The sequence below is a fragment of the Pelophylax lessonae genome, assembly GCF_965119305.1.
Source record: "Pelophylax lessonae genome assembly, chromosome: 13".
Classification (NCBI taxonomy): Eukaryota; Metazoa; Chordata; class Amphibia; order Anura; family Ranidae; genus Pelophylax; species Pelophylax lessonae.
The window spans coordinates 189,295,183-189,319,199 of NC_138780.1; the positions used below are offsets into that span (position 1 = coordinate 189,295,183).

Sequence of the window (24,017 nt, forward strand, 5' to 3'; positions counted from 1 at the left end):
GAACCACAAAGTCATGAAGCTTTCGACCTTGTTCCAGAAAGGGTGAAGCTACAAAACAAAGGTCTGTCAAACAGGGTGATTGATACCATCTTAGCCAGCAGATAACCTGTAACTAGAGCCATCTACCAAAAAGTGAGGAAAAAGTCTTCTGGTATGAGAACAAAGGAGACCCCGACAAGGACTATTCCAGCAATCCTTAGATTTTTTACAGGAAGGAGGGGACAAGGGCATTTCCAATAACATTTTGAAGTTTCAAGTGGCACCCCTATCTTCCCACCTAGACATTGGGTTGGCAGAAGACCCTCTCATAAGATTCCTTCTCTCATTGAAAAAAGCCAGACCCATGAAGTTCAGCAGAACTCGGACATGAGACCTCTCCACGGTACTGAAAGGATTCCTCTCCGCACCCTTTGAACCATTGAAGGAGTGTTCGGATAAATACCTTACACTAGAAACAGTACTCCTGGTGGCGCTTGTGTCAGCAAGAAGAGTCAGCGAAATACAGGCTCTATCCATGATAGAGCCACATTGTTTAATTCTGACCGATTAAAATTATCCCCCCCCCCAGACCCAGCATTCCTACCAAAAGTCTCTTCAACTTTCCACAGAACTCAGGATGTGGTTATCCCTCCCTTCCAAATGTTGTTGATGGCAAGAAAAGAGTCACCTACAACAAGCTAGATGTAAAAGATCCTGATAGCTTATCTCGAGAGAACTAAAGATTGGGGAAAAATTACCACACTATTCATTCTCCATGTAGAAGTCAACAAGGGGAAGCCGGCCTCAAAGTACGATAGCCAGATGGATAAAGCTTGCTATTCAGACAGCCTACCAAGCACTAAACCTTGCCCCGCCAAGTGGAGTCATGGCCCACGCGACCAGAGCTTGGGCATCACCAAGCGCAGGAAGAGCCGGAGCAGAACTGCAGGGCAGCTACAGGGTCGAGCTTCAATACCTTCGCAAGGCATTACCGCATCGACCAGCTGTCCAGTCAGGACTAGACATTTGGGCGCAAGGTGCTCCAGACTTTATCCCCTCCCTAGTAAATATTGCTTGGTATATCCTCTCAGATGCTGCCCTGGAAGACGATTATAGAAAACAGAGTTGGGTACCTGGTAACTCTCTTCCAGGGCAGCATTCGTTCCCGCCCTAAAGAACAAGGCAAAATGGGGACTCATGAGCTTACTAAGGGTTCCTTCAGTGCTTTAATATTACTGAGGCAGAAGGTATGACTGATATTTTTATAATAGTGGACTATTGTGTTTCCTGTTTTGGAGGGGAGGAGTCTATCTCTGAGATGCTACCCTGGAAGACTTCTTAGAAAAAGAGTTACCAGGTACCTAACTCTGTTTTCAATTGGCGATTCTGTAGAAGGCAGAAGTGATCTAATTAGCCACTCGATTACAGTCCCTGCTGAACTGGTCGAGATTCGATCCATCTATGGCCAGCTTTTGAAATCTGGAAAACAATTGCCAAAAACGGATTCCAAAAAACCCAAGAAGCACTTCCGGAATGCAGATCACATGGTCCTCCAAGCTCCAAGAAGGGACAGCCAAATTGCCGGAAGCTCCAAGATTTTTGTCAGGAGACCAAGATTCCTCAGAATTCAATGAAGAATAAAGCATCCAAGGGGTGCTGGTAATTGAATGTGAGTTCATTAAAAGTTAGTGAAAGGACAAAAACATCCAGAGAGCTCACTGGCCACTGCCACAGAGAGCTCACTAGTCACGCTGCTTTTTTTCATACAGGGCTACACTCCTGTGGGTACCCAGAATGTTTCCTAATGAAAACATGCAGTAATGCAGTCAATAAGAACCTTTTTTTATCAAATAACTCTTGAATTATTATGAACTTTTTATACCGGGTGCTCTTCAACATTCACCTCAAAGTTTTGATATCCATTGTTATGAGGGGGGAATCCACTCAAAACATACAAAACGCTTAGGGGAGAGTAAACAACTTATCAGGGTGCTTTACTATTCGTATAAAAAGAGCTGGAAAAGAAGGTGCAAAAGTCTTTGTGGGCTAAGGTGTGAAAAGGAGACCTGCCTCCTTTACCTTAGGAGTAATAGCAGTAGACTGTAACTTCTTAAGAGCAAGGTTATCTGATGAGAATTTTAGCAACCCAAAATCAGACTCTGTGGCCTCAGAAGCCGCTAAGGGCACAGGTAAACCGGATACAGAATCTACTGGCCTCTTCAGTCAGAGTCTGCAAATAACTGGGTCATTTTGGTCATTAAGGCTTGCATGGCTTTAGGGAAAACAGCCGAGAGGGCAGTGGACCCAGCCACACCCAACAGAGTCGAGAGGAATTTAAGGAGGGGAGAGACTCCCAACATCAGAAGACAGCACGACTCTAGGCTGCAGATGTTGGTACCATCAGTAGGCACGCTGCAAGAAATTCCCAACCCCTTAGTAGAAAGTAAGCTGGGGACACCCATTACACTGCACAGCCTCTCCACCCTATGCCTTATCCCTTTTAAAAATGACAGAAAAATATGTGATCTGTCAAAAATTTGGTGAGCTCCTTACTACCTGTTTGAGCTGACAACACGGTGCCTTTTCTGAACTGAAATCCCGAGTAGTGTTGATCTCTCTATCTCTATCTCTATCTATATATACATTTCCAGCAAAACAACCTTGCTGCCTTGATTCCCAAGTGTCTGCTCACACACACTGTGTGTAGGAAGAGGCTCTTGGGAGATATAGTTCTGGGGATTTATAATACATCAATTGTAATAGAACACTGTCTTACATGCAGCTGAACTCTGAATGCAGAGTTCAGTTGTTTGGAAGGCAAATAAACAGCCAGGATCAACTGGTAAAAAGAGATTCATATGTACAATGGGTGGAACCATATATTTTCAGTAAAGCACCAACATCCCAATTTGGTAAAGTAGAAAGAAGAGAAAAGCACTAGGGACTTTTATGGTGCAAATTCTATTCCATTGATTTTACCAAACTAGTAAAGTGGTTGCTGATCAAAGACCCACAAACACTCGCCCAGCGCTAACGGTCAATAAGAAATAATCAAATTTAAATAAAATTTATAAAATATATAGACTTTGTATTAGTCTATAATAGCATCTACTGTAAATAAATCAAATTCAAAAACAAATGTAACAAACACTGTAGCATTCCATAAGTACAGCATCAATCGCACTCAGCAGCGCTGTATACGTTTGCACATATCAAACAATCATAATCAGATGTCCATAATATGTAAGCATGAAAGGGAAGGTCAAATGATGTCCATATGCCGCTATGATACTAGGTGAGTCTAACCCAATACAAGTCCCATATGTTCAACTCAATATGACTTGACAAACGGTGGTACTCCCAGTGTTTGGATAAATTAAAATCCTTCACCACACCTCCAGTGCACCCCGTAGCAATGGGCACTTACCAGATATACAGTAGATCATAGGCACTTGAATATTTGCTCCACAAGATTCCTCTTCACTTTGTGGTCAGTCCTGGTTCCTCGGGTTGTAATGTCTCCCCTGATCCGATCTGTAACCTCTTACTTTCCCTCGGAAGTCTGGGTCACATGAAACCAAACCACCAATGGGGGAGAAGCAAATATGGGACACGGATAGTGTGATACCGTTTTAAAACTTTTATTTCAACATATATTACACACATCCGATTCCCCCCATCCAAATCTGCTTACATCAAAACAATTATCCATAAGCATGTATATAATTCAAGGATACTAGACGCTACACTCATGTGTACGGTAAAATCAATGGAATAGAATTTGCATCTTAAAAGTAGCCAGTTCTTTTCTCTTCTTTCTGGTAAAGAGATGTTCATCACCTATTACTGACCGATATTACTGTGTTTTTTTTTTTTGTTTTTTTCCAGACACTGTTTGAATACATCTTCCACCATGAAAATGATGTGAAAAATGTAAGGTTTCAATTTTCAACAAATGTCTTTCTTCTGTTGAACAGATCTCAATGTGAGAGGATTGTTTAGTGTTTGGTAGAATTCTGCAGATTTAAGCCTCATACACACGCACCGATTGTTGGCCGTGAATTGTCGGCCGATTGTCGGCTTGTTAGTATGATGATTCCGACAACCGACTGCGACTTTTCGGCCTAACAAAATCTGGTGTGCATGCTATAAAATTTTTTGTTGGCCGTCAACAGAACGGCCGATTGTTCCTCAGTCAGTACAGATTTCGGCAGACAAAAATCAGATGAGCAAGACTGGGCATGCTCAGAGAAGAAAAAACACACGGAAAGTAAACCAGCACATGACATCACTTCTGAAGTTGGTTGTTGTTGGCCGAAAAAATTTGTGTGCAGTCTAGAGCACATTTCAACCAACCCAACAATACTGGACAAAAGACGGCCGATCGGTCGGCCAACAATCGGTGCGTGTGTATGAGGCTTTAGTTCTCTGGGTCTCAGGAGATGGACCATAATGACCATTTAGTATTTTTCTGCAGCATGTCACATACTTTGTATAAATGATCTCAAATGTGTAATAAAATATCACTAAGAAACCAATGCGCTTGAGGAGGTGCAGTAACACAAATAGAAAAATGCAGCTGCTTAGCTTAATAAACCTATATAAAGAATCTTTGAATTAAAAGGATTAACCTTCAAAATACAAAAAACAGCAGCACAAAACAATGGTGGTCATATGTAACCACCACCACAGCTTGAATGAATAATGCAGACTTAAAATGATTAAAATCAAAAATTATATAAAATAAATATATAATAAAGTCCCACAGTCCTTCAGCCGCAAATGATAACAATCAGGATGTGCATTGAAATCCAGAGTCTAGGCAGGTGTAGTACAGGAAAGGATCACCCAACAATCCACCACCAAAGTGCCGGGGATAAGGCAGAAATGGACACTCACCAGACCTATATGCTTATTCACTCTCATGAACAAACTATATTCGCTTTAGAGAAAAAGAAACCTCCAGAACTGCATCAGCTGTCTCTTATCCACTGACAAACCACCAAGACTCCGATACATGTGGGAGAAAACAGAGACTCCACTAGTGCAATAACGTTTAACACTTTTTATTTGCAAAAAAAATAACCGGACAATTGCACTCACTTGTAAACTTATAGATACAGGAACATCGAGTAAATGGTGAGGATGAACAGCCGTTGGACCTGGTGAATGGCTCCACGCCAAGCCAAGCGCCGCCGGGTGCTTCCGTCACCGTCAATCTTGGGGGCCAGTGACGAAGTCGGAAGTGACGAAACACGTCGGGCGTGGTCAGAAGGCGTACCCTGTAACAAGATTGACGGTGACGGAAGCACCCGGTTGCGCTTGGCTTGGCATAGAGCCATTCCCTAGGTCCAACGGCTGTTCATCCTCACCATTTACTCGATGTGCCTGTATCTATAAGTTTACAAGTGAGTGCAATTGTCCTGTTATTTTCTTTGCAAATAAAAAGTGTTAAATGTTATTGCACTAGTGGAGGCTCTGTTTTCTCCCACATGTACCGGAGTCTTGGTGGTTTGTCGGTGGATAAGAGACAGCTGATGCAGTTCTGGAGGTTTCTTTTTCTCTTTCTCTAAAGCGAATATAGCTTGTTCATGAGAGTGAATAAGCATATAGGTCTGGTGAGTGTCCATTTCTGCCTTATCCCCGGCACTTTGGTGGTGGATTGTTGGGTGATCCTTTCCCGTACTTCCTAGACTCTGGATTTCAATGCACATCCTGATTGTTATCATTTGCGGCTGATGGACTGTGGGACTTTATTATATATTTATTTTATATAATTTTTGATTTTAATCATTTTAAGTCCGCATTATTCATTCAAGCTGTGGAGGTGATTACATATGACTACCATTGTTTTGCGGTGCTGTTTTTTGTATTTTGAAGGTTAATCTTTTATTTCAAAGATTATTTATATATGTCACATACTTTACACGTATAGATAATTTGTTATGAATATGTACACCAGGGCTTGACAAATTTGCTTGGAATCTAGGAGCCAGCTAAAAAAGTTAGGAGCCAATTTTTTTTTTCGCGCAATGTCGAATGGTCGGCTTCTGTAGGACCAGCTGCCATACACACGGGCCGAATGGCGGCCAGTTTTTATTGAACCGGCTGAGGTTGCCCAGCATTCGGCCCGTGTGTACTTGGCTTAATGGTGTGATGGGCAGTGGCTCACTAGGGAAGGACAGTGCAGCAAGGTGGGGGTGATAGGGGATCAGTATCTCATGCCACCTTGGGCCCCTTTCATATGGGCACCTCCGCTAAGCAGAATCCGCTTGCTCAGCAGGGATTTTGCCGCTAATCCCAGCTAAGCAGGCGGATGACAGGTCCTGACACAGTCCCGCTCTCCTCTATGGGGCATTCGGATGGAAATGGACTGTCTGTCCATATCCATCCGATGCCATCTGATTCGATCTGCTGGACAGATGGAAAATAGGATCACCATCCGTTTGTTTTTGGCGGACAGGATCGGATGGCGGGGGTTGTCAGTGGACAGCTGCTGCTCCATAGAGGAGACTGAAGGGTCTGATCAGGTCCGCCTGAAAAAACTGACAGGCAGACCTGATCAGACAGCCCATGTGAAAGGGACGTTCGGCTGTGTGGCTGTGGCATGGCAAGGAGATGAAAAATAATAAAAAATACATTTTATGTTGTTTTTTTGACGGTTTCCATCTTTTGTGAGGGTGTGAATAGATCTGAGGCTTTTCCAACCAACCGCCCCACACTCCCTGTCCACTTACAATTAAGCAAAGGGCCCCAGATGAAGCCTGCAACAACTTCAGTTTCTTCTCCTCTTGGGACAAAGATGGGCAGGCAGCGAGAACAGGCAAGGGAAACACTCAGCGCTGTTAGTCACTGCTTGTCAAACCCCGGGCCACCACAAGAGGGCACTAGTTCCCCGATAGAAGCATCTCATACCAGAAAGCCGCAAAGCCATGGCCTCAGTTGCCGGTGCAGTATCTTAGTCTGCGCACCCGCAGGGGGGGGGGGGGGTGCATGGGGGACAAGACACCTCTTGCAGTGCAACCCAGGAGCCAGGTCGCTAGATCTAGTCGTCAATGCGACCTGGCACCTGGGGTTTGTCGAGCCCTGATGTAAACCCTTCATCCTGCTTTTTTCTTTTGACAAAACGGTTACATCTCCATAGACAATACACACTTATGGTAAATTTATATCTTTCAGTACTTTACAGTAGCAAGAGCTTTTAGTTCAGTTGTAGTACCGCTGTAAAGGAACATTTCAACCAGACATGAAAATGGAGCTGTTTGTGTTTTAGGCTCTAGAGTTGGCTGCCTTGGCCACAGAAAACGCTCAGTTCAAGGACTGGTGGTGGAAGGTTCAGCTGGGAAAGTGTTATTACAGGTAAGATGTCTGCCACAGTCTTGCCATGTTTTGAAGTAAGCTCCTCTAGTACAGTCGCACACTAGGATTACGCATTTTATATAGCTCTGACACATTCTAAAGTGCTCTACAGAGAACATTGACATCGGTCTCTGCATCAGAGGAGCTTACATTCTAACGTCCCCACCATTGTAACACTATTCTTATTAGGGTGATTTCACACAGTGCTGTGACTGGTGTTTTACTTTATTGCAAAATGGTTGTCCCTGCAAGGACACATAGAAAGCAATTGTTTTCTGTGTGTCCTATTCACACCGTAATGTAGCCAGGCAGTCCGCTGCTGAATTTTGCGATAAAATGCATTTATTGCAGTGCACTGTACAGACGCACATGGCACTGTACAGCAGCAGCCTTGCACATTAGGCTGCTGTACAGTGCCAGAAATCAAGTGTACTTTTGTACATTTCAAATAAAGTTTGTACAAAAAACATAAAAAAGGGAGTTGTGTGATGCGCTGAATCGTGTTCCACAGTTGGAAATGCAGGTAAAGCGCTCCAGCAGCTGTCTTAGTGTGACTTCGCCCTTCTACATTTATAAAACGCTGACCTATATTGCAGAGCTGTACAGAGAACACTAAGCCAATCACATTGGTCTCTGCACCAGAAGAGCTTACACTCTTAAGACCCCCACCATATGAACTTATTATTATTTTTATTATTATTATTGAGTTGCCCATCATAGTCACTATTTACAGCTTTATGTAGAGCGTGTCCTAGTTTGGGTCTGAATGCAGAACCCCAGTGATGCAATGTTTCAGTGCTAAAAATGTCTCAGTGCTAAGGAAACCGTATTGCATTCTGTAATTCCTATACAGGCTGGGGCTGTTCCGTGAAGCAGAGAACCAGTTTAAATCGGCTCTCGTACATCAGGATATGGTAGACACACTTCTGTACCTGGGAAAGGTAAATGTTTGCAAATCACCAGCTTATATAGAACATCAGATTTATCAACCGGTGAGGTCAAGATAAGAATGAGATAGCACTGGGGGAGCCTGGCCTTCATGCCTGGTTTTTCATGAATTGGCTGCATGTTTTTTTTTTTTTATTTCTATATTTATTGTAATTCTTTTGTACTTCAGGTTGGCTTATTGGGTAGGGTAAATGTTACTGTCAGAACATATGAGGATTCCAATACTCTTCTCAGGGGGGCAGCTGTAGAAAGGAAAACGTTACAGGTTTTATCTGAATATTTGCTTGACAATGACTATGGAAAGGACATCCCCGAACCTCCACATACTTGCCTTACAGCGCTCCCTTGCTTTTCCACAACCAGCACTGAAACAGGGAAGCAGTGACCTCTCTCATTCAGTTATGTAGCAGTTCTCAGGCCTAGCAAATTGGGCCTAGGGAACTGTCATATGGGGCAATATACATGCTCCCTCATACCCAGAGGTACCAGCTATTCTCTCCGGCTTCAGGGGATCAAGGAGTTGCGAAAGAGCACATGTACGTTGAGCATATGGGATTGGAGGGATGTCCTTTCCAGAGACACTGACTTTGCCATTAAATTCCCATTAAAACGAGACTGTATCATGATGGCTAATGGTTAATAATTGCAAACCTGCTGATCCCACCTACCCATTTTTCGAGTAGGTGCCCACCCACTGATAAATGGACAAGTGGAGGATCTAAACCTACGTTATCCCCATACAGGCCAGGAAAGGCCCAGGAGCACCCCACTGTAATAAGGCTGAACTCCAGGCTTTCCTTTTTTTCCCCCCTGCACTCATAGCAAGGATTCTCCTTTGTTGAAGGTGATTATTCTCAACTGAAAATAGGTGTCTCCACAATACAACCCTCTGAAGCTGAAAACCGCTATCTTGAGCCTTCATTTCTTGTCTAAATGACTTAATTTATCATCAGTGCTCTCTCCTCCTTAACTGTACAGTCCTTGGGCCGGTTCTCACAGCTGTTGGTTTCTCTGCCATTAGTCATTTTTGTTCTTCACCATATGTGGGCATTATCTTAAGGGCTTGCGTAGGTCCAGATACTGCTGTTTGTTAAGCATTTTATGAAAGACCACATTCTTGGGGTCTCTTTAGATGTGCATTCCTGCTGGCCTCTTGGTACTGCAGACTTTAGCTGTACAATCTGCTGACTATTTTCTTGGTTACACTGTATTGGAGAATAATCAAGATACTGATCAGCAGATTGCACAGCTAAAGCCTACACCACCCACTGACCAGCAGGGATTCATATTTAAAGGGATGCCGGGAATGTGTTTTTTCATATAAAACTTGAGGCAGAGTGCTATGAAATTTACAGGAGCCTTCCAACCCCATGTTGCCAACCTTAATCAAGCTACAGAGCAAAGGCCAGCAGGAAGATCCAGGGATTACATCACTGCATCTCAAAATAGCTATTTCTTAAAAATTAAATTATTTAATTAAAAGAAAATGTAATTGCATGTTGATGGGGAGAAGGGGGGGGGGTATTTTATGCATATGTTACATTTTAGCTTTAATTAGAACGATTTTTTAATAGTGTCTGAAGCTATTCCAGGCCTAGAAGTTAGTCTAAAGCAGGGGTGTCCAACCCGCGGCCTACAGGCCGCATGTGACCCAAGAGAGTTAAGCATTCCACCCGGGCACGTCTGGATCAATGCTGTGTCTGGCATGCCACTGGCAGCGGCAAATCCAGGCAAGTAAGTGCTGCATGGCCAGACTTAAGGTGGTGCAGGGGAGGGCAGCCCCCTCAGATTTCGGTTACGCCCCCTGCCCACAAACTGATGATTTTACAGGTAGAGGCCAATAGCATTTTTTTCCCTACTCCTCTTTTCTAACTGTTTTTCTTTTGGCTAGGGTCAGTGTCACTACTTGGTAGCATTAGGCGATACCTGGACCCTATAGAGGTTGCACAGGCAGTCCAACTCTTCCAGGATGGCACATCAATACATGCCATTGCCAGAAGGTTTGCTGTGTCTCCAGCACAGTCTCAAGAGCATGGAGGAGATTCCAGGAGACAGGCAGTTACTCTAGGAAAGCTGGACAGGTCCGTAGAAGGTCCTTATCCCATCAGCAGGACCGGTATCTGCTCCTTTGTGCAAGGAGGAACAGGATAATCACTGCCAGAGCCCTACAAAATGACCTCCAGCAGGCCACTGGTGTGAATGTCTCTGACCAAATAATCAGAAACCGACTTTATGAGGGTGGCCTGAGGTCCCAACATCCTCCTAGTATGCCCTGTGCTCACTGCCCGGCACTGTGGAGCTCGATTGACATTTGCCATTGATCACCAGAATTGGCAGGTCTGCCACTGGCGCCCTGAGTTTTTTACAGATGAGAGCAGGTTCACCCTGAACACATGTGACAAACGTTAAAGCATCTGGAGAAGCCGTGGAGAACGTTATGCTGCCTGTAATATTGTTCAGCATGACTGGTTTGGTGTTGAGTTAGTGATGGTCTGGGGAGGCAAATCCATGAAGTAACACCCAGACCTCTACAGGCTAGACAATGGCACCCTGACTGCCATTAGGTAATGGGATAAAATCTTTGGACCCCTTGTCAGACCCTACGCTGGTGCAGTGAGTCTGGGGTTCCTCCTGGTGCACCACAATGCCCGACCTCATGTGGTGAGAGTATGCAGCCAGTTCCTGGAGGATGAAGGAATTGATACCATTGAATGGCCCCCACGCTCGCCTGACCGAAATCCAATAGAACACCTCCGGGACATTATATTTTGGTCCATCTGACACCACCAGGTTGCACCTCAGTGATGCCCCGGTCCGGATCTGGGAGGAAAGACCCCAGGACACCATCCGTCGTCTCATTAGGAGCATGCCCCAACGTCAGGCATGCATACAAGCCTGTGGGGGCCATACAAACTACTGAGGACCATTTTGAGTTGCTGCAATGAAATTTTCAGAAAAATAGACTAGCTTGCTGCATCATTTTTTCACTTTGATTTTCAGGGTGTCTTTGAATTCAGCCCTCTGAAAGGATAATTTTAATTTCCATTAAATGATGTGGCATCCTTTTGTTCTTAACACATTACCCAGTCCATATCAGTGTAGATATCCAGCATGATCTTTCTCCCCATTGAGATCTGATGTGTTTGCAACTTGTACCTTTAAATTTTTTGAGGTGTATGTATGTTTGTGTATACATACATACACACGTGTGTGTGTGTGTGTGTGTGTATATATATATATATATATATATATATATGTAAGAATATTTAATAATAAATATCTTGCGCTCGTACTTATGTCAGAATATTTATACTGCTCTGAATATAGCAGTGTATTTATTTATGGTTAATAAGCAAAGATCTGTGAGAAAGGAGAGTCTCCACTTATGCCATAAATCAATGTCGTGAATTCTTTTTAATTGATTAATTTCTTTTTAAAAGCATATACCAATCTTAGTGAGTACAGTCTACAGCGTGGAATATATATAAAAATATTTATTCTCAAGACATGCAAACACGATATATGATCAAACAAGAAGTGACACAAAAAGATAACTCTACAAAAACTAATAACTTCAAATAATCAATGCAATGTGATGTTTAGCTCAATAATGAAAGTGAAAGTAAAACAAAGTGAAACTAAAACAAAGTGAAAGTAAAACTAAAGCAAGATTACTATTTCTTCCCAGGTATAGTATAAGCCATAAATTAATGTTCTATATAAACAGACTACAATGGTCTGCGAATCACATAGCCCAAAGTCATTCCACTGCAGAAGGAATGAGAATAAGCCATGCAAAACGGAAGACTTAAAATTGCAAATAATGCATTTAATCTGATATTAATAAAAATGTATAAAAACAAAAATCAGCCTTTTAGAGAAAAATCTACTATGGCTTATACGGCTGGGATTGTAATCTCATTACCCTTAAATATGCAATATAAAACATATAAGGAAGGAATAAACAATTGTTGAATAAAATCAAATAATACAGCAAGGCATAATTACCACACTTAAGATAGCCGCTAGCTTCAAATCGTTACCAGAGTCCTAAGATGGATGCCTTTCTTAAGATGGTGGATTCCCTTCAAGTTTCAGATGAATGATGGACCAGGAAGTATGTCTGGATGAGTCTATTGAAAAATGTAATAGCGTGTGTGGTGTAAGTGTGAGGTGTGTTGTCAGTAGTGTAATGTCCTCTCTCATATCTGGGTTGGTCTTTTATATGGTAAGAACAAAGAGCTATAAAAATTACCATAAGTAAAACCCAGAGGGATGAAACATTATCCCAATTGGTTGGGATATTCTATACCTAAACTGATGAGGTCAGAGACACACCTCTTTTGATAATTAACCCCATACTGGATAATAAAGTTAAATGATTTCTCTATATGTGAGATTAATCATATAACACAACATAAAACTTTCTCCAGACTCCCAGTACATACATAAATGTCCACCTGTATTTCCATTATTCATCTTGGCAAGTAATGCCATTTCAATAATTATATTATTTAACACAATATAATATTTTTATATTGGAATATCTCAAATTATCTCAAGACTGCACCTGGTATTTCGTCTCCAGAGGGCAGTATTGTACCGTTCATTAGATTTTGTATTTAATATAATTAAAACAATTTGTTATCTGATGACCTATTGACCTGTCGGCTAGTGAAAAGCAATTACTTATTTGACTTGTGACACAACTGTCAGACATCCAGACTAGGATAGGAAGATCTATAGTGTCATAAAAACTTACACCAGACCTACACACAAACTTCTCTGAAATGAGGTAATTAGTAACGAGATACACATGTCTTTACACTTATTAGAAAAAGAATTCTAAGTAAGATTATTACTGAGAATATAAACCCAAAATGTGATATAACATTCCTAAATATATATGTATATGCCTTACATAATATAATGACATAATTATAGCTAATATCTTCTCACATATGATAATGTATCTATAAAAACTTATATGGTTCATCTTTAAATGTATGCTGAAAAACACTGAGCCATTGTCTATTGTTAAATACTTATAGACAGACTGACACTACCATCCCCTTAACATCTGTTATCTGATAGAGATGTCAATGTATAAGCTTATTTATGACAAAAGAAAATATAAATGTCTGCTGAAAGTATAGGACCCTATTGTTGAAATTCTATGCTCTCTTGTAAGCTTGTACGAGACATTTTGTTTAACAAGTATATATATGAACTTTGTTTCACCTTAAAAACAAGATGGACGCCATCCTGTTCAGAATCTCTTATATGCATAATATGAAATATACATGGCTTTTAAAATCATTTTTCTTTTTACCTATTATTATTTTAATAACCCCCAACAGGCCCGACATATCCCCCCCCTTTCTTCCCAGTAGACAAGTGAGCAACTTAGGCCTATCTGGAAAGAAAGCTTTTTAAGGAGTAGTGGAAAAAAAAAATGTCTTGTTCTCTTTTTGTAAGAGAATAGTTCATATTGGGAATTGTTCATAACTTTTAAGTAAATCGGTAAAATAAAAAAAAAATGAGAAGAGAAAAAAAAACAATCAGTTCAAAATGTCAGTTCGTAGCGACTTTGCAATGTTAGCTATGTCACCAACTGTTCCTTGTTAGTCTCTTTGACTTCTGATCTCCTAGTAAAGAAACTCAAATGTTCCTTGAAATCTGCATCTCCAGCTTGCAAAGTGTTAATGGAGACAGAAATTAACTGCTGCAATGGCATTAGCAACTACCATTCAAAGCGCAGTAAAACAATGTTGGCAATCAGGAATCCGAGAAATCTGTTTGGATGTTCAACCTTGGATATTGGTTGGATAATGAATGGTTTCAGCATGGCCTAGAGTGTTATACACCAAGACTGAGGTTTTGCTCACGTGTGCAATGCACCATTCTCACATCTCCTTCAACTGAAAACAGGAGGTAGTGCGATTTCTCTCAATGGATTTCCTCGGATCAAATGCACAAAGATCTGTTGAAACAAATCTTCCTCTCCGTCAACAAGAATCTGGGGCGTCTCGCAGCTTGATTCCTGAAGAGGGACCTGATGCAATGAGGGGTTCCGTCCTGAGCTGTGCTCTAGGGAGAGATGACCCATCCGATCGCTGTGTCTTTTGGCAAACATCATCGTCTGTACCAATCAACGACCTGGCATGGAAGGTTAATCTCTTCCTATTGAATGAAACATATAGTATGAATATACATTCTTATCAATTGACATTTCAATGCGATGTTGGTACCCTAAGCTTTCTCAGAGTTCTCCTTTAATCCACCGTGTGATCAGTCCTTTCATATGACTACCATGGAAGGTGAGACTACATATGCGACCTTTCCTAGGGCGACTGACTTCTGGGGCTTATTAACATGGAATGTCTTTATCGCCATGGATACCACACATTGGACAATGACACAATAATACAATATTTTGTTTAAAATTTACCTACTACTTAGGAGAAAAAAATATATATATTTCCCCCTTTGGGGCATCAATGCAATTTATTGTAGGCAATAAAACTACCTGGCATTGAGGATTCCTTCTTGGTTACCGTATACAACCTTTAACCTCTTGACTTCATTACGTCATTAGGGTTTGACCCTCCTTGGTATCACCGTCATTGGCGATTTTTCAAAATGTGCCCACTTTAAGCGACCTGTTTGAGTCAGAGGGATGAAGTGACCACTGAAAAATAGGAGGGTAGTTAGTATCTAACAACCAAGATCCCCTCTGGCAGGGATTCCAGGATCCTCAATGCTGTGATCTGGGAATAAAATGGTGTTAGAACCTCTGCATCCTATGCCTCTATTCAGTGTATCCCTTCTGATTCCTTACCACTTGGGCATTTAAGGATTTTATAGCCTTTGGCTGGCCACAGGATTTGTTCCTAAAGATGGCTTATTTTAGTTCTGGGCTGCAGTGCCCTAAGTGAACCAAGTGATCAGCTGATCCAATTTGGCCTCTACTCTGCTGAAAACTTTTACAGAATTGAATTATTGGCTCCGCCTCCTGCGGTGCCTATGTCTCTCGGGTTCAGACAAATGGGACAGATCCCTATCAGAACCAGTTACTCGGTTCTGGCGTGAGGTCTGGGCCTTAATGTCACTCGATCTTCCCGAGGATATTGGGGAACCCTAGGATGGGGCAAATCCCTATTTATTTGTGGGTGTCCCCCCCCTTGTTAATGGGATGTCCGGTGTCCTCCTTAAGGTATCCGGTGTCCCCTTGGAGCCTAGGTGGCATATCTTGCTCCTTTGCCAAACATATTATTATTATGTACATGGGCAATGCATCAAAGCACAGGGATTTAAATTTCAGATGGTTGTACTCAGACCTTCATTGAAGGGTGTTAAGCACTTTTGAGTACAGCAGAAAAAAATTCAATGGCTTTGGTGCTGTGTACATTTTAAATAGTAGAGAACAGCTCTAGCAGCAGTGAGGTTTTTGTATGGGCTGACTTTTAAATGACATCCTGCAGGCACAACACAGAAAGTTGTTTTCATAGGCCTCAGGGTAATCAATAATGTTTAAGACAATGTCTAAGGACCTTTTCATGACAAAAATCAGGACAGTACTCTTTTTAAAAACTTTTTAAATTCTTATGGAGGTTTATGGTGTCTTTTTAGGGGTGCTAGTCTTTTTGCAATGACCTGATATGACTCATACCTATTTATGCATGGCTGCCCAATTTCTGCCCTCCTATATTAGGAATATGGCTGGGGTAGGACATGGACTCTTTGCCTGACTCCCCCCCTTGTCTGGGTCATAACCAACAGACTGGGAATCATATCTGGGTCTATGAATAATTCATATTTAAAATGCAGGACTAATTAAGCATTGCCCTTTTACATGGACACCATGACCGTTTGGAACTCTGCTATTTACTTACTTATGAGTTCCTGTCATGAATTGAACTGTTACATTTTTATTATTATTATTTTTTTTTTTTTTTTAATTTCAAAATTTTCCACTGCTGATTACTCGGCAACTTTTTGCTAGAAAACATTTTTCCTTGCTCAAAACTTCCTAATTATTGCATTAATCATTTACATTTCACTTTCACATGATTACTTTCATTACAGTTTACTTGATAAAACTTCTGCCACAGTTCTACTTTATTTTGCAGTTTCACGCTACATTCTCTTAACTTATGTGTCCCAATAGAGTTAACTTTCACCTGCTCAAGGAGGTTCCTAATCTCAATCTCTCATTTATTTGGAGTGGAGATTGGAACTTTACTAAACTCCTTTTTGCTGAGCCTTCTAGTGCAGTTCCTCATAAAGATACAGTAAGATTAGCCATGACCAAAAAGTATGTGATCACACTTCCTGACGTCTTTTGGTGTTAGATAAGCTTATTGGTGAGTTCATACATACAGGTTGTCCTCTACCCATGTCAGATGCCCTTTATTGGCCCGACTTTTGAGGATTTTGATATATGACTCTAACCAGCATTTACATATTCCACCATTTCAGACTCAGAGAGGTGCTTCCACACATTTATGATCTGTGCCAAATCTACTAGGGTTGTGGCATTACCACTAGGGACTGACACCTTGCCAGAGTTGGCAGCATGAACATTACCTGCTGTGGACATTTTTAAGGCATTACTATCAACATTCATAATTATTAAAAAAAAAAAATTCCAAAAAAAAAATTTTTTTTTTTCAAAGTTATTGATTATGTCACATGATCAATATTTATGATTGGCATATGTAAGAAATCAATAATTATCTCGCTGGGGCCTCCATTATATGTAAGAATATTTAATAATAAATATCTTGCGCTCGTACTTATGTCAGAATATTTATACTGCTCTGAATATAGCAGTGTATTTATTTATGGTTAATAAGCAAAGATCTGTGAGAAAGGAGAGTCTCCACTTATGCCATAAATCAATGTCGTGAATTCTTTTTAATTGATTAATTTCTTTTTAAAAGCATATACCAATCTTAGTGAGTACAGTCTACAGCGTGGAATATATATAAAAATATTTATTCTCAAGACATGCAAACACGATATATGATCAAACAAGAAGTGACACAAAAAGATAACTCTACAAAAACTAATAACTTCAAATAATCAATGCAATGTGATGTTTAGCTCAATAATGAAAGTGAAAGTAAAACAAAGTGAAACTAAAACAAAGTGAAAGTAAAACTAAAGCAAGATTACTATTTCTTCCCAGGTATAGTATAAGCCATAAATTAATGTTCTATATAAACAGACTACAATGGTCTGCGAATCACATAGCCCAAAGTCATTCCACTGCAGAAGGAATGAGAATAAGCCATGCAAAACGGAAGACTTAAAATTGCAAATAATGCATTTAATCTGATATTAATAAAAATGTATAAAAACAAAAATCAGCCTTTTAGAGAAAAATCTACTATGGCTTATACGGCTGGGATTGTAATCTCATTACCCTTAAATATGCAATATAAAACATATAAGGAAGGAATAAACAATTGTTGAATAAAATCAAATAATACAGCAAGGCATAATTACCACACTTAAGATAGCCGCTAGCTTCAAATCGTTACCAGAGTCCTAAGATGGATGCCTTTCTTAAGATGGTGGATTCCCTTCAAGTTTCAGATGAATGATGGACCAGGAAGTATGTCTGGATGAGTCTATTGAAAAATGTAATAGCGTGTGTGGTGTAAGTGTGAGGTGTGTTGTCAGTAGTGTAATGTCCTCTCTCATATCTGGGTTGGTCTTTTATATGGTAAGAACAAAGAGCTATAAAAATTACCATAAGTAAAACCCAGAGGGATGAAACATTATCCCAATTGGTTGGGATATTCTATACCTAAACTGATGAGGTCAGAGACACACCTCTTTTGATAATTAACCCCATACTGGATAATAAAGTTAAATGATTTCTCTATATGTGAGATTAATCATATAACACAACATAAAACTTTCTCCAGACTCCCAGTACATACATAAATGTCCACCTGTATTTCCATTATTCATCTTGGCAAGTAATGCCATTTCAATAATTATATTATTTAACACAATATAATATTTTTATATTGGAATATCTCAAATTATCTCAAGACTGCACCTGGTATTTCGTCTCCAGAGGGCAGTATTGTACCGTTCATTAGATTTTGTATTTAATATAATTAAAACAATTTGTTATCTGATGACCTATTGACCTGTCGGCTAGTGAAAAGCAATTACTTATTTGACTTGTGACACAACTGTCAGACATCCAGACTAGGATAGGAAGATCTATAGTGTCATAAAAACTTACACCAGACCTACACACAAACTTCTCTGAAATGAGGTAATTAGTAACGAGATACACATGTCTTTACACTTATTAGAAAAAGAATTCTAAGTAAGATTATTACTGAGAATATAAACCCAAAATGTGATATAACATTCCTAAATATATATGTATATGCCTTACATAATATAATGACATAATTATAGCTAATATCTTCTCACATATGATAATGTATCTATAAAAACTTATATGGTTCATCTTTAAATGTATGCTGAAAAACACTGAGCCATTGTCTATTGTTAAATACTTATAGACAGACTGACACTACCATCCCCTTAACATCTGTTATCTGATAGAGATGTCAATGTATAAGCTTATTTATGACAAAAGAAAATATAAATGTCTGCTGAAAGTATAGGACCCTATTGTTGAAATTCTATGCTCTCTTGTAAGCTTGTACGAGACATTTTGTTTAACAAGTATATATATGAACTTTGTTTCACCTTAAAAACAAGATGGACGCCATCCTGTTCAGAATCTCTTATATGCATAATATGAAATATACATGGCTTTTAAAATCATTTTTCTTTTTACCTATTATTATTTTAATAACCCCCAACAGGCCCGACATATACAAATGTGTATGTATGTATATATATGACACTACATATTTGTATTTTTTTTATTTTTTTATTTCATTTTCTATTTTGAGTAATTTTATTAATCTCCTTATTTGAATATGTTTTTTATTGTCCCTAGCTACAGGTTTTTATAGTGATGGTTAAATAGTTAGTTCACGTGGTGCAGACTTTACTCTATAAATATAGTTGAAATCTTCTTCTTCTTTCTCTTCTTTCTCTTCTTTCTCTTCTTTCTTTTCTTTTTTCTGTGTTTTTCTTTTTCTTCTTTTTTCTGTGTTTTTCTTTTTCTTCTATTAAATCTTGCATTAGCTTTATGTTGCCCTCTTTTATAATAAACAAAAATCACAAAATAAAAATTACAAAATAATAACATTTTATTACTTTAGATAGGTACATTATCTATATGTATCTATATAGTGTCATGTGCAGCCCAAAACGATTCCTCTTTTTCCAATCTGGCAAAGAAGGTCAAAAGGTTGGACACCCCTGGTCTAGAACTACAGTTCTCTTTTATTTTGTGAGCTACATGATTAAGCCCCATGACATTTTTCTTTTTTTTTCTCTTTTTTTCAGGTGTATGTACGGATGGACCAACCTTTGACGGCTCTTTCCCTTTTTAAACAAGGGTTAGACCACTTTCCAAAGGAAGTGACCCTCCTATGTGCAGTGGCACGGATCCACGAGGTGGGGGTCACGCTGCTCTTATTTTTTTATACTTCCTAGGGAATTCTAGATTTGGTCTCAGAGCTGACCTCTGTACTGTATGGAATATAGAGGAGGATTTCAGCAGTTACGGTTTAAAGTCCCATCAGATGTCTTACATTTCTTTGTTTTTGAAGCCCTGTATATTCAGATTTTTAGCTGGAAAAGCCTTGAAGCGGGGCTTCTCAACCAGGCTTCCATGGAACCCTATGGTTTCTCCAGAGGTTGCTAGGGGATTCCTTGAGCAATTTCTGCCTCTCAGATAAGTTCTCACTGACACCATTGATCTTAGCTATCTGTATGGGTTAATTTTTCCCAATGACCACAAGTTTAAGGAGCATCCTTCCCACTGACTATCACACTAATGTATCATGAGTTGTAGATATTGTCATTTTTAGCAGGGGTTCTCTGAGACCAGAAAGACATTTCCAGGCTTCCTCTGTGTTGTAAAGGTTGAGAAAGGCTGTCTTAAAGTAGGCTGTCTTAAAGTATACCTATCAGCAAAGACTAAAGATCATTATATGAACGTTGCATACATGTTCAAGTGGTACTAAAAACTGAAGAATTTTCTAACCTTCAGTATGCAGCTACCTTTGCAGGCCCCTAATGCTTTCATGAGCCTGATCACGATCCAGCCATGTGCAGCTGCTCTCCTGCCTCTCTGCCTCCTCATTGGCTGAGAAACGGCAGTGGGAGCAATTGGCTTCCGCTGCTTTCAATCTTAGCCAGTGACAAGGGAGCTGGGGTTGGGGCCGAGCCCCGCTCTGTGTCTTAGCAAAACCAAATCAGAAGACTGAAGGTGGAAGCACCATACAACAGAAAGCCAGCCACTATACAGAACTCTCAATGATCCCCCCCCCCCCCCATAGGCAGGGCGAAAATATGTCAGAGGGGAGCAATCGGGAAGAGCTTGGGATGAAGCCATATATTCACCTCTCTGTATAGTGGTTTGGTTCCGGTGTGCGGCGCGTCCACCTTCTGTTTTCCGATGTACAGGGAAAACGCTTGTTCTGGTGGTAGTTTGGCAGGAAAGCCGCAATAAATTTTCATTCTTATCATCTAGGAAATGAATAACCTAACCTCATCTGCTGAATACTACAAGGAGGTCCTTAAACAAGACAACACCCATGTGGAAGCCATTGCATGCATTGGAAGTAGCCATTTCTACACAGACCAGCCAGAGATTGCTCTGCGATATTACAGGTCAGCAGATTTATGGGTGCTTGGAAGTGACCCTATCTATGGGGTGTTTATGGTGCATTCGTAACCTTTACAGCAATACTGATGTAATGGCTGCCATCTTGTAATAAGTAGTAATTGAAGGTCTCCTATTGTCCCCACAGGCGGCTCCTTCAGATGGGAGTCTATAACTGCCAGCTGTTTAACAACCTGGGCCTGTGCTGCTTCTACGCTCAACAATATGACATGATCCTGACATCATTTGAGAGAGCTCTGTCCCTGGCTGAGAATGACGAGGAGTTGGCAGATGTTTGGTACAATCTGGGGCATGTTGCTGTGGTGGGTACACAGATGGAAATTCAACTAGCATGAGTGTCGATGTTAAGTATCCAGCTAGAGGAGTGTTGGGACACTTGATCATCACATGCTTGCTTCCGCTCAGTGACTTAGTAAAGCAAGGGATTGGGATGACAGCCTCAGAAGCCTGAGCTTTAAAATCGTGTTGACATTAGCAGCTCCCATATGTATATTTATATAGGTTCCTTTTATAAATCTGTGCTTTGATGTGTTTTCAGCTACATCATGGTGGAAGACTCAGGTATGGTACAAAAAAAACAGAGGGATCCTTTTTTACGTAAAATACACACGGGGAAGATTTACTAAAACTGGAGCACACAGAATCTGCTGCAGCTGTGCATAGTAACCAATCAGCTTCCAGGTTTTATTGTCAAAGCCTGAATGAACAAGCTGATGTTGGAAGCTGATTGGTTACTATGCTCAGCTGCAGCAGATTCTGTGTGCTCCAGTTTTAGTAAATCTTCTCCCATAGTGAGCACATGACATTACATAAGAAGAGCAAAAAGATTTACAGTATCTCACAAAAGTGAATACACCCCTCACATTTTTCTAAATATTTTTATCTTTTTATGTGACAACACTGAAGAAATGACACTTTGCTACAATGTAAAGTAGTGAGTGTACAGCTTGTATAACAATGTAAATTTGCTGTCCCCTCAAAATAACTCAACACACAGCCTTTCATGTCTATACCGCTGGCAACAAAATGGAGTACACCCCTAATAAACACCTCCAAATTGGGCCCAAAGTGTCAATATTTTGTGTGGCCACCATTATTTTCCAGCACTGCCTTAACCCTCTTGGGCGTGGAGTTCACCAGAGCTTCACAGGTTTCCACTGGAGTCCTCTTCCACTCCTCCATGACGACATCACAGAGCTGGTGGATGTTAGAGACCTTGCGCTCCTCCACCTTCCGTTTGAGGATGTCCCACAGATGCTCAATAGGGTTTAGGTCTAGAGACATGCTTGGCCAGTCCATCACCTTTACCCTCAGCTTCTTTAGCAAGGCAGTCATAGTCTTAGAGGTGTGTTTGGGGTCCTTATCACGTTGGAATACTGCCCTGCAGCCCAGCCTCCAAAGGGAGGGGATCATGCTCTGCTTCAGTATGTCACAGTACATCTTGCTATTCATGGTTCCCTCAATGAATTGTAGCTCCCCAGTGCTGGAAGCACTAATGCAGCCCCAGACCATGACACTCCCACCACCATGCTTGACTGTAGGCAAGACACACTTGTCTTTGTACTCCTCACCTGGTTGCCGCCACACACGCTTGACACCATCTGAACCAAATACGTTTAGCTTGGTCTCATCAGACCACAGGACATGGTTCCAGTGTCAATTTCTGCTTGTCTTCAGCAAACTATTTGTGGGCTTCCTTGTGCTTTATCTTTAGAAGAGGCTTCCTTCTGGGACGCCATGCAGACCATTTTGATGCAGTGTGCGACGTATGGTCTGAGCACTGACAGGCTGACCCCCCACCCCTTCAACCTCTACAAAAATGCTGGCAGCACTCATACGTCTATTTGCCAAAGACAACCTTCTGGCTATGACACGGAGCATGTACACTCAACTTCTTTGGTCGACCATGGCGAGGACTGTTCTGAGAATAACCTGTCCTGTTAAACCACTGTATGATCTTGGCTACTGTGCTGCAGCTCAGTTTCAGGGTCTTGGCAATATTCTTATAGCCTAGGCCATCTTTATGTAGAGCAACAAATATTTTTTTCAGATCCTCAGAGAGCTCTTTGCATGAGGTGCCATATTGAACTTCCAGTGAGAGAGTGATAGCGATAACACCAAATTTAACACACCTGCTCCCCATTCACACCTGAGACCTTGTAACACTAATGAGTCACATGACACCGGAGAGGGAAAATGGCTAATTGGGCCCAATTTGGGCATTTTCACTTAGGGGTGTACTCACTTTTGTTGCCAGCGGTTTAGACAATATGGCTGTTTTGTTGAGTTATTTTGAGGGGACAGCAAATTTTCACTGTTATACAACTGTACATTAACTACTTTACATTGTTGCAAATAGTCATTTCTTCAGTGTTGTCACATGAAAATATATAATAACATTTTTACAAAAATGTGAGGGGTGTACTCACTTTTGTGAGATACTGTAGGTATAGAAAATTATACAAATCTGAGATGTGCCTGAAGTACAGGAAAGAAATGTTGCTCATGCTGTATAGTCCCCAAGGTGCCACATCCCCAAAATGGAAATCACAACCAAAAAAGGTTCCCCTTGGGTGGGACTTTTAAGGCACCAAATTTAGACGACAAATAAAGTAAGTAAAATGTAAGAAACTTTATTATCTTATACAAAAGAATAAAAACAATAGGCAAGCTGTAAAATACTCCACATGAACCAGTGCAACTTGGACCACTGAACCCCCGGGTTTGACCCGACGCGTTTCGGAGTATGAATTAACTCCTTCCTCAGGGGTGCCCTTGGAGGGTGGTCTGTAGATAATTATCATAAAACAATTAATTATCACATATTGCAAAAAACATACAATGCATTGAGGGTTAACATGTGTAATCTACTTACATAGTTCACTGTAATGGGAGGTATGGATAGCCTGCCTCAGAGTTAAAAGCAAAG

At 40.7% G+C, this 24,017-nt stretch overlaps 1 protein-coding gene across 1 annotated transcript in view; it reads left to right on the forward strand.

The window, feature by feature from the left end:
- Positions 1-24,017, forward strand: part of TTC8 (tetratricopeptide repeat domain 8) — a gene marked incomplete at its 3' end in the record, with an annotated part of 99,977 nt that overhangs the window by 47,698 nt on the left and 28,262 nt on the right. The window contains exons 6-11 of the mRNA XM_082242796.1: positions 3,868-3,912; positions 7,253-7,338; positions 8,192-8,279; positions 19,744-19,854; positions 20,936-21,075; positions 21,216-21,390. Of these exons, the coding sequence (XP_082098922.1) occupies positions 3,868-3,912; positions 7,253-7,338; positions 8,192-8,279; positions 19,744-19,854; positions 20,936-21,075; positions 21,216-21,390 (645 nt within the window). The remainder of the gene's footprint in view (positions 1-3,867; positions 3,913-7,252; positions 7,339-8,191; positions 8,280-19,743; positions 19,855-20,935; positions 21,076-21,215; positions 21,391-24,017) is intronic.